The sequence below is a fragment of the Trichechus manatus genome, unplaced genomic scaffold, assembly GCF_000243295.1.
Source record: "Trichechus manatus latirostris isolate Lorelei unplaced genomic scaffold, TriManLat1.0 scaffold00329, whole genome shotgun sequence".
In the NCBI taxonomy this organism is placed as follows: domain Eukaryota; kingdom Metazoa; phylum Chordata; class Mammalia; order Sirenia; family Trichechidae; genus Trichechus; species Trichechus manatus.
The window spans coordinates 134,289-146,715 of NW_004444265.1; the positions used below are offsets into that span (position 1 = coordinate 134,289).

General features: G+C 39.3%; 1 protein-coding gene across 1 annotated transcript in view; it reads left to right on the forward strand.

Moving 5' to 3' along the window:
- Positions 1-12,427, forward strand: part of LOC101341140 (uncharacterized) — a gene marked incomplete at its 5' end in the record, with an annotated part of 300,061 nt that overhangs the window by 21,694 nt on the left and 265,940 nt on the right. The window contains one exon of the mRNA XM_023725574.1: positions 2,238-2,324. Within this exon, the coding sequence (XP_023581342.1) occupies positions 2,238-2,324 (87 nt within the window). The remainder of the gene's footprint in view (positions 1-2,237; positions 2,325-12,427) is intronic.

Below are 12,427 nucleotides of genomic sequence, written 5' to 3' on the forward strand. Positions count from 1 at the left end.
CCGGAAGTGGCGTTCATAACTTACATGTATCCAGCAACCTACGCTGAATGTGGGAGGAGCAATTTATGCAGATTATAAAATCATACCTAGAACTTTAAGGGGGTCTATCTCTGGAGCCCTGGTGGTGCAGTGTTTAAGCATTCAGTTGCTAACCAAAAGACTGGGAGTTCGAATCTACCAGCTGCTCCTCGGAAATCCTGTGGGGCAGCTCTATTCTGTCCTATAGGGTTGCAATGAGTTGGAATCGACTCGACGACAACGGGTTTTTGTTTTGTTTTGTTTTGTTTTAAATCTCTAGTTGGAGTCCCTGGATGGTACAAATGGTTAATGCACTCGGCTGCTAACCAAACCAACCAAAAGCTTGGGGGTTCAAGTCCACCCAGAGATGCCCCAGGAGAAAGGCCTGGAGATCTGCTTCCGAAAAAGCAGCCATTGAAAACCCTATGGAGCAGCTCTGCTCGAACACACCTTCGGTCACTATGAGTTGAGTCAATTCAATGACAACAGACATGGTATCTCTGAGCTGTGTGCTGAAGCATGAAGCCCTGAGGGCAGACTTCTCAGTCTGGGAAGACTTCCGCTTACAGGCCTCCTTCATGCACAGCTATACAAGACTCCTAGTTCTCAACTAATGATAGAGAAGAAAGTGATTTCAGCCCCTAAAAACCAAATAACTCATTCTAGACTTTTAGTAAAAATACCTTCACTTTGTTTCCCTCTCCAGGGTCTTGATTGGTTTGGTATTACTTACTAACAAGTAATTTCACTAAGTGAAGAACATGAGTTTTGTATTGGATTTAGGGTGTTTCTGGGATGTCTGCACAGGAGCTGATTGACGCTGCGATGGCACTTTAATAAGGGAATAGACTACCATTTCTGCTTTAACATAGGTGAATTATTTTGCCAGCATATGGAAGAGAGTACTTAGAGTATCACAGTGCTTTGTGATAGAGGTTGGAAAAAAAAAACAAAACCCAAACAAAACAATTACAGTGAATGAGGTAGAATGGCTGTGTTATTGCAGTACAGAAGACTTTGATTACATACTGCCAAGATTCATACCAGCCTAGTAGTTGTTGACAGATAAAGTAACAAAAATGAAACTCATTTATTTTTTCTTTATTGAGACCTCAAGGTAAAGCAGATTTTCAGTTCTGGTGCTTACTACATTGCTAGACCAGAGACTGACAGCAAAAATGTGCCAGTCTAGAAATATAAATTAAACCTAGGTTCGTATCAAAATTTCATTTAGCCTTGGAAAAGGAGCTGCTGTTTGGATTATTTCTGATCCTAAAACAAATATACTATGGAGTATCCCAGTCTACCTGGTATGTATTAACCCTTCCCTGTGAGCAATACTTTCAAAGTCATTGCTGCTTTCAGTCCAAAACACTGTATTTCTTTTGCAGTGTTTTAGGCAACTTGAATTATCGTCAGAATAGGTTACATTTGGCTGGATGCAAATTACGAGCAACAGACATATACGTTTCAGTCTGCAGGAAGTATGAAACTAGATTTGGAAAATTGATAACAGACCTTTTTCTCTGTTGCAAAGCCATACCCGATGCTACAATTTAGTCATCAAGATAAGGATAGAGTGAGTGAGCAGCGAAATGAGAACTTTTGGTTTGTGTTGCTGAGATTGTTGATGTGTGTTGAATAACATTTCTAGATAAAGCATCTTCCCTTCATGTTATTTAAATTGACATAACAACAAAAAAGACCAGCAAGCAGGCTTCTCTCTCTTCCTTTCTTTCCATTCAATTCCCATCGTAGAAATATTGCTAGAGTTTCTCATAATTAAGACACTGCTAAGCTGGCTACAGAATTCTGGACACAACAACATGATATACTTAGTGAAATACAAATAAGGAAATAGTCTCATCAGGGAACTCTAAACGTTTTCATTATCCAACAACGTGCAATCCTTGAGCATATCCTTAGCACAATTTGACTTGAGTTTTTTATTATTATTATTTTTCTAAAGTCTACATTTGATTATTTTCTCATTCATTTTAGCAACCGAAAGATAGTGTGAACTTGTTTCTTGAATGACCTTTTCTGACCTTTTGCTGGATGATAATTACAAAAAAAGGGAGGCTTGGAAGACTTGTAAAAAAATTAAGCTTATAAAGTAGCTAAAATGGCTCTTCTGTGCTGGTGTCGATTTCAAAATTAACATTTCGGTTCATGTGCTTCTAATAATCACTGACCCTTACTGCATGTACTTTCCACAGGAAATGAATGCAGCAGAAATTACTTTGACCCACTGATGGATGAGGAAATAAACCCAAGGCAGTGTGGGATGGAGGTCAGCAGAGAGGGTGAGCTAGAATTAAGTATGTAATTTTTGTGTCAGAATATTCTTTTCCATTCATGAAAATGAGGTGACAAAGATCACACATGCAGTTCCGTTTAGATTTTACAGCTTACAATTTAAATGGTAAGTTTTAACCACTAATAACATGATGGACAGCAAAGGTAATTTTTGATCAAGGACAGAAAGCTGGTCAGAGGAACGGAGCAGGAATCTGCTTTCATTTGATGCTCTGTAAGCAGTGTGGTGCCATTCCAAGGCCCATGTTATGTGGATGAGGAGTAGCATTGCTTTACAAATGCATCCCTGCCCTTCGATTTGAAATGAGCATTCTTCTGTCAAATGCATGCAACCCATGAGATTTGCTTACACTTGACTATTGAATTCCTTTCGTTGAATGCATGGAACCAACACCTAACTTTTGAACCATGAAGGTGCACTAGTACCATAATAATTTCTTCTCGTATATTCCTCAATCTAATTGTGGTTATAAAAGAACAGTTCATCTTGGGTGAAGGGTGAGACAGTACACAATACAGGGGAAGCTAGCACAACCTGTACAAGGAAAGGTCATGGAAGCCCCATAGACACATCCAAACTCCCTGAGGGACTGAATTGCTGGGCGGAGGGCTGTGGGGACCATGGTCTCGGGGAACATCTAACTCAATTGGCGTAACACAGTTTATAAAGACAATGTTCTACATTCTACCTTGGTGAGTAGCATCTGGGGTCTTAAAAGCCTGTGAGCAGCCATCTAAGATACTCCACTGGTCTCATCCCTTCGGGAGCAAGGGAGAGTGTTCAAGGAAAAGATTAGTCCAAAGGACTAATGGACCACAGCTACCAAGGCCTCCACAAGACTGAGTCCAGTACAGCTAGATGGTGCCCGGCTACCACCACTGACTGCTCTGACCGGGATCAGAACAGGGGGTTCTGGACAGAGCTGGAGAAGGATGTAGAACAAAATTCTAACACACACAAACAAGACCAGATTTACTGGCCTAAAGGAGACTGGAGAAACCCCTAGAGTACAGCCCCCAGACACCCTTTCATCAGTGGTGAAGTCACTTCCGAGGTTCACAGTTCAGCCGGGGATTGGACAGCCCCATAAAACAAAACAGGAGTAATGAGGCACAGCAGTCCAGGGACAAGGGCTAGAAGGCAGAAGGGGACAGGAAAGCTGGTAATAGGGAACCCAAGGTTAAGTAAAGACAGTGTTGATGTGTAGTGATGTTGCTAACCATTGTCTTAGGGCAACATGTGTACTAACTGTTTAATGAGAAACTATTCTGTGAACCTTCATCTAAAGTGAGAATAGCAGCACAATTGGAAGAGCATAGTCAATGTCACTGAACCATGCATGTAGAAATTTTTGAAATGGTGATCTTTGGCTATGTGTATTTTCACCAAAAATAAATAAATAAATAAAAATTGTGAAGGGACAGGGTTGACATGTCGTGGGGTTGTTAACAAATATCATAAAACAATAGGTGTACTACTGTTTAATCAGAAACTATTTGTTCTGTAAACCTTCACCTGAACTACAATAAAAAAAAAAAAAAGATGGCAAGTTATAAAAAAAAAAAAAGATGGCAAGTTATAAAAAAAAAAAAAGATGGCAAGTTATATAAAAAAAAAAAAGAACAGTTCAACACTGCTCCTTATAAGCTGCATAGCAAGAGACATGTTTTACAGTTTACAAAGTACTCTACAGTTTACAAAGTTTATTGCTGAGATGACAATAGGGATGATTGCAATCGAGAAGACTATTGCTGTAGAAGTTCTGGTCCTTCAGGTAGGCAGATCTGGTCAGCAGAATGTCTCAAAGATGCCCCCATAAGACTCATCCCTGGAGAACCAAAGAGGTTACATAACACAGAAGCTGAAGGCAAGAGAAAACCCCTTGCTACAGCCTGAATTAACTGGCTTCCTTCCCCCTTTAAAAGTTGCCTGAAAGGAAAGAGTGGAGAAAACCAGCAGGTGCAAGGCCATGGAGGAAGAGTAGGATATCGTAGACTCCACACCCACCAGATCTGTGTGTGTTCTTAGGAAAGACACTCAATCTTTCTGAGCTTGTTACTTCATCTTAACACGGGAATAATAACATCTACTTAGTACGGTTTTGTGTGGTCAGAGTTACTATATCCAGCCCAACACACTCCTTGAACACCGTTGTTAGCTGCTGTTGAACTGGAGCTGCTCCTTGTATTTGAAATACTGGTGGCATAGCTTCGAGCATCACAGCCACACGCAAGCCACCACAGCACAACGAACTGACAGACGGGTGGTGGCCTAGAACGCTAGGTAACTAATATTAGCTAATGCCTACAGAAGGCTTCCCATGTGCCAGATACTATGCATAACACTGTCAACTCATTTACTCATTCATTAATTCCAAGGAGCGGCTGATGGATTGGAACTGCCGACCTTTTCGATAGCAGCCAAGCTCTTAACCCCTGCTCCTCGGTACCTCTGATTCATGTGCCTCTCATTACAATCCACAAAGAGTTGTTTATAACTCAGTACTTCATAATGAGAACAAAAATATTAGTTCAGAATGACGGAACTCCAACTTGAAAGAGTATGCATGTCATACAATTACAAAGTAACAAACAAATGAGGGTGGTGGCCCTTTGCTGAGTGCCTACTACGTGTCAGGACGAAGCTAGGTGTTTTACGCATGTTATCTTGTTAACCCTCCCAACCATCCCTTCTGATGGGCAAGGGGATTAAATTAAAGCCAAGGGACGCTAAGAAATTGCTCCAAGCTTAGAGAACTAGTATGCGGCAAAGCTGGGATTTGACCTCGTGTTCGGTTCATACCAAACCAATCTACGCTCTTGTCTCCTAATCCTGTTTACCACTTGTTTGTCTCTTCGTTTTAGCACCCTAAATGTATGTTCTTTTATTTTTTTCTGTGACCCTCATTGGTCTCTCTCAGGATTATCACATCCTTATATTGGGGCTTTTATTACATCTGCAGAGAATTATCCATCTCTGCATCCGCTAGTGTTCAATGTAACTTCCAAATAAGATTCTTTTATGAGCCATATATAAGCTTTATAAGTTTTGTAGCTTCTCCTATTAAGAGTTGTAAAGATCTGGGCAGCGCTGGAACCAAGGTCCATGCTTCCCTAATGCGTAATCTGCAAAACGTCTTCCAGGAATTGCTTCCCTCCCCTTTCCCTGAAGGTTGAGGCGGTAGGAGGTGCGTGCTGGCTCCGGCAGGAACAGGACATTTCCAGGTCAACTGGTACTTGAAAAAGTCTTCTGTACGTATCATCAGCAGAAGCTACTAACTTCATAGACCTCAAATATTCTGCCTGGCTCTAGCAGCCTACACTTTACTGCTTAATTATTTCAAACCCATGAGTATAGACTACATTGGATTTTGTCCAACACTGATATAGGAAGGATTTCAGGTATGGATAGAGTAGGGGATCTAGAGTTTTCGGGAGCTCTAATTTGGAGACTGAAGGCCCCAGAATGCTCATCTAGAATACTTGCTGGTAGTTTAGATTTAAGTTGTAGAATCACCACCTTGATGTTTTCAAAATGTGTCTCTGACCCCAACTCAGAGCCACATTTAGAGTTGGCCTACCCATGGAGTGCAAAGTGATGAGTACTAGGAATTCATGGGCCATATTAAAGTCACCACAGTAATAGTATAGGCACAGTGTAATTCATTTGCCTCCTATGGGAGGGGGGATATGCTTGATATATGTATGTGTGTTTTAATTCTAAGACTGGGATGGTCATCCAGCCTGGCATGATTTATGTTTGGTTTTATCTAGTGGCATGAGATCCACCTAGCTGATCCTTTAAACCTTTTCCAGAGCCATGTATTTGGAATAGTATATGTGCGTGTGTGTGTGTATATATATAGAGAGAAAGCACTTCTGTTGAGTCAGCTTTGACTCATGGTGACCTTCTGGACAACAGAAGGAAACATTATCCAGTCCCGTGTCATCCTTCTGATTGCTGGCATGTTTGAGTCCGTCATTGTGGCTACTGTGCCAAACCATCTCATTGAGGGCATCCTTTGCCCTTGCTGGCCCTCTACTTCATCAAACATGATGTCTTCCTCCAGTGATTGATCCCTCCTGATGACATGTCCAAAGAAAGCGAGTCAGACAATGTTCTGTTTTGTCAAAAAACTTTCATTGGCTGATTTTCAGACACAGATCATCAAGCCTTTCTTCTTAGTCTGTCTTAGTTTGGAAGCTCTGCTGAAACCTGTCCACCATGGAAGACCCTTATGGTATTTAAAATACCAGTGACATAGCTTCCAGCATCACAGCAACACACGTACACACACACACATATGCACGTATATATGTATATATGTATAGTTAGATACATATGATGTGGCCTCATTGCTTTAAATTCACAAAAGAACTAAGAAACCCTTGCATTTGCAATTATATCACAAAAACATACATTAAAAAAAAAAAAATCCAGGACCCTCTAGATTTGTTGGCTCTTATATAAATCTACTAAAAAGTATGCTATATAGATTGTAGCTAATGGAAAACACTCATTCTTTTTGACTAAATGCTTATATATTCTAGTGTCTGATTTGACAAACCATAATGGCTTGTTTGGAAATGATCCTTGTGCAATAGATGTCACAACCCATTGAATATGAGATCCTTTTTATTGGAGAAGTAGCCTATTATGCATACCCTGCAATATGCATTTAAAAATCATTCTTCCAATTATCATTGATTTAAAAAGGTTTTTTTTTGTTTTCTTTTTCCAGAGCAAGGAAGCATACTGAGTAGATTTTGTGTCTATTATCCATAATAGAACTAAATAACCCTAATGACTAATAATTTATTCTTGTAATTACATTTGCCTACCTATAAATTAACTGCTGAGAAAGTTATCATAAATATGTTCTTTTAACACCCCTACAAGTTGATGACAGAATTCTCTATAATCAATTAATGGAGCTGCTTCACGAGAGTGGACGAGGAGAACTCCAAGGTAAGAGACCAAGGATTTTCAATCTTTTGTCTTAAGATGAGTTGTAAATTGATCGACATGATTTCTTGCAAATACTAATCTGTCTTTTCTATATATAATGATTCATTGATGATCTATTTGTGTTTTCAATGGTTGCAAATATTTAAATTATAGCTAAAGTTTTGGGGAAAATAATTATGACCTAAGTTTCTATAATTGCATAGAATTTACAGCCTTAAATGGCAGACTTTCCTATTGCAGAATCCCAGTATGGTATCTGGCATATTTGTGTTCACTAACTATGAGGCTATGTATTATTCCTCTTACATACTGTATCTTAGCTTTCAAACAACTATTATGGGTGTGACACAAGACAAGTAGAATCCTACTTTTCTATTTTAGCATGAGAATTCATACTTGAAAATGTTAGACTCTTTAAGAAATAAAGTCTTATATGTGTTTAAGAATTTAAAGACAATCCTTTCAAAAATAAATTCTGAATTTTTAGTTTAGTACATTGTCATTTTTACTAACGCGTTAAGTTACTATATACCCATGTACCGTAAAACCTGCAAAAGCTGGAACTTGTGTAAGGTGGCAATCTGTCAGAGAAGGAAAACTCAAATATTTTCCATGAAAAAGAGCCATAGAAAAGTGGTAAGACTGCACCCTGCCCAAAGCAGAAAACTTGCAAGACCCAGAAAAACAAGGCAGTCTTGTTGAGTTCCGGCTCTCACAGGTTTCACTATATTTTAATAAATAGGGAATAATTTTATTAAGGTTTTTTTTTGGAGTGTGTGCTCAGTTCTTCTAAGCAATTATTTTGTCTTCCATGTAAAATGACTCAAGGTATTTATGAAGAGAAGGAGATGATCGTGGTAAAGTCTTCTGATATTTATTATTTCTGTTGGATTTCTGTTTAAGCTTCACCTTCATTAGCTGTGATACTAGTTGAAGTCAATTCTTAGCCCTTCTTTTCCCTTTCTGCCAAATAGACATACGATACCTTCTCCATGGAGTAGCTATGAGTATTAAGTGATTAATTTTTACATGTAAGACATTTAAGATAGAACCTAGCACCTAGAAAGTGCTGACTATTAAGTATTACTGTTATCATTATTGTGGGGGCATTGCTGGTCCAGGGGTAGAATTGTCACCTTCCATGCAGACGACCCAGCTTTGATTCCCAGCCACTCCACCTCACGTGCAGTCATTACCCGTCTGTCAGTGGAGGCTTGTGTGTTGCTATGATGCTGAACAGGTCTGAGCAGAGCTTCCAGACTAAGATGCATGAGGAAGAAAGGCCTGGCGATCTACTTCTGAAAATTAGCCAGTGAACACTATGGATTGAAATGGTGTGATCTGCCACCAATTATGGGGATGGCGCAGGACTGGGCAGCATTTCATTCCATTGTTCATGGGGTCCCCATGAGTCAGGGGCCAACTCAATGGCAGCTAACAACAGCATGACCATTATTGTCGGGAAGACCTGATATGCACATTCCTAGAATAATAAAAGTAATGATAATTATGATGAAAATAGTAATCATGGCTAAATACTTATAGAGTGTTTTCTATGTGCCTGGCGATATTCTGAACATTGTTCTAAATAAGTTAAGTATTAACTTATTTAAACCTCATAACAACCCTAAATATTTGGGCCACATTTTTTATCCCCGTTCACAACATCCAAATAGAACTTATTCTGGCCTGGGTGTCCCTCCCCTTTACTTTTGTGCTGTCAGTTTGTGGAGTCAACCTTTTATTTATTTTGGTTTTTATAAACAAAGCAAACTCATTTTTCAAGCTAGCTATGTACTCATTTTGAGGAATTCTGAATTCAAATGATCATGTTTAAATCTGTCAGGCGTCTATATGTTTAGTCTAACACCTGAGTCAGCAAACATAGATCAAATAATTTTTTTTTTTTTTTTTATGCTAGCTAACCACTGAGTGATGTGCTTGTATACCTATTTGGTCCCCACCATTCTGACAACTGTTTGCAGTTGGGATCTCTTGCAACTACCCAAGGCATACATTTGTAGGTAGCATCCAGGGTTGTTGTTGTTAATTACCATTGAGTCAGCCTCAACTTATGGTGGCCCTATATACAACAGAACAAGACGGTACCCAATCCTAGGCCATCTTCACCATCATTGGTATGCTCCAGCCCATTGTTGCAGCCACTGTGTATTTGGAGTGCCTTCCAACCTAGGGGGCTCATCTTTCACTACCATATCGAACAATGTTCTGTTTTGATCCATAGGGTTTTCATTGGATGAGTTTTGGAAGTAGATCATCAGTCCTTTCGTCCTTGTCTGTCTTAGTTTGGAGACAAAGATAGCACCTAATAGGTCTTAAAAAATCATTTATGGGCTTACAAAAGTCTCATGGAATTTATAGAAAGTCTACTGACTTATATAACGTGAATTAATGAATCAATGAACGAAGAAGAAAGCCCAGCCGGACCTCTGGACCGTACAGCCCAGTCCTTTTCCAGTAACCTACCTCATCTCCCTCTTGCAAAAGAAGCGCGCTTCCATTGGTTCTTGTTAAAATTTGGCACTGAAGGCATGGAAAATTCCATATTTCACTCTCCAGCATACTTTAGAGATTGGAAGAGAGAGGATTATTTTATATTTACAGCATGCGTCTGGCTAGATGAGTAGATACACTTTGTAGATGACACACTTTTCAGATGATATAGAGAGAAGTAAAGTCCACATACCATTTCTATAAATGCTGGCATTTCTATGCCAACAAACGAGGCAGCCTGGACAAAGTACTTCTGTGTGTGCAGAGCTTGGCTACTGTTCTCAGGGATCGTAACTTGGGAAGATGAACCAGAGAGCTCTGCTTTCTCCGAAATCTATCCATCTGTCAAGCTGGTTTCAGCAAACAACCAGTAAGTAGTAATCTATTGAAGTAAACACCATGTAATATTAACACAGAAAACAGCTTCCACACTTCAGAAAATATTTAGTAAGTGGGAAAAAGGTTTTCATGCATAGCTGGATTCTTTGCTCACTTTGTAAACATCACGGGGTTAAGAAAGGCTGGTATATATATATATATTTTATCTTAAAACTTGTTCTAGGCTTTCGCGATTGTCCAGTACATTACACAGAAAATAATTTATGAAACTGTAGATTATAAAAAAACAAACTTTAGCCTTTATAAGAAAAAAAGTGGTTAGTCTACCGTATGTTTAACCATATTAAAACTTCAAAGACCAAGTGAAATTCTATGTGATCTCCTTGTGGTAAATAGATGAAAGCATCAAGGAAGAGACTGCAGATTATGAAGGGGCGACGAGTTCCACTAAAAGTCATGAACTCCACAAACAGGCCAAAGAAGCCACCCCGTCTTATATTAAAGAGTTTGAAAGATATGCTCACAAAGACATAATCCTGCTCGGCAGCACTTCATTAGAACAGGTCAATGCAAGATCCTTTCTCTCTTTTTTTAAAATTTTATTTATTTTTAAAACTTATTTGATTTATTAATTTTTACTGTTGTAAAAATATGGATAATCCAACATCTGCCAATCCTTTTCAAGCACCATGTTGAAATATCAGTCCTACACATTGTCCGCGGATTTCACTTGCCAGCACACCCTTTTCTAGAACACACAATTCATAACCTGACAGAGCCTTTTCTCTTTATTTTTCATTTATACATTTTATAATGCAGAATTTACGCTACTTATCAATATCAACCCTGGTCCTTACACCATTTCATTTCACTTCATCTAGTTTTATTTTGTGTGAGAGTGCTAATTTCTAGAATTTTATGAAGTATCTACAATAAAACTTGAAACCAGCTTAAATTTACTTGGATAGAATTAAGAAATATGAAACTACTGTGACCTGTTCGAAAGAGTGTGAGTATTTTAGTGCTTGTGAAGTTACCATTTAAGAAACTTAACATATACATGTTAACTCCTGTGACTGGTGGCAGGTAAGAGTTTTTAGACCATGGGTAGTCTTGACTTCAGGGATACTTTTCCTATTGTCTGCACCTGTAAGTTTCTATTTATGTGTAACGAAACATTATGTGTTCATGCCATTCAAAGAGAGGAAAGGTTGTCTTCTGTCTAGTCACCTCATCTATGTCAAATAAAAATAGGGCAATCCCAAATGTCTAGCTCCAGGTATGTGCGTGCACGTGTGTTTTGTGAAAGGTAAGCTGATTCAGGCTAAAGAGGAAAAAATATCAGATGAAAAAGACTGTTCTCAGCGATGACCTTCCTAATAACAGGTCACCAGGGGAAACATTATTTCCAACTTCACAAAAGCTAGCAATAGCTTAGTTAGGCGGAATAGTCCCTAACTCGGAGCACGGAAGTTATATAACAGTTTTCTTCCTCTGTGCCTCTTAGAGTGGAATATCCTGGGCTCCTTACAGTTTCCTCATATTTTGAGGTTTCTCAAGTAAGTGACCCTAATTAGCAAGGACAGTCTTTCCTAACATGCCACCTAGATGGCTCTTGAGGTCAAGGTTCCCATGAGCTCGGTTACCCCTCTTTACTGGTGTATCATCAGTGCTTCTGTCCTATCAAGACACGACTTTAAAAGGATGCTGAGCTGAAGAAGGATGGAGGGCTCTGCCTTGCATATAATGCTCTTTTTCCAATTCTTTTCAGCTGTGTGTTCTGACACATCAACTCTTCAGCATTTGCGTTCATTATTCATTCCAGATAGTGCCATGTTATGTATTTCAGTCCACCCCTTGACATGTTTGCAAGAGTGCGTACATGGTACTCCTATAAGATTACGTGGCTGGTATTTTTTTTAACCTCATTTTGCACAAGGCAAGCTGAGGGCCAGGATGCTCACCTGCTGTGCTGTTGTGAGACTTCCATGTAAGGGGTCAGCACTGTGTCTGGGAGGCCGAATAGAGATGAACCCAAGCCTGCATTTTTTATCACCTGTTAGCATGAGGAAAGCGTAAAAATATCCATGAGAATTTATATGTGACAAACGTGACCATATTCCTCTCTAACAAGGAAATACAACCCTCACTATTTTCTAAACTGCATGTAAAGTGCTACCTAATTGACTGAATAAATAACTATAAGAGAAGTCATATGCTGATGGAAGCACGGGTTCATACATGGACAGCTTCATGGTGTGAAAGGAG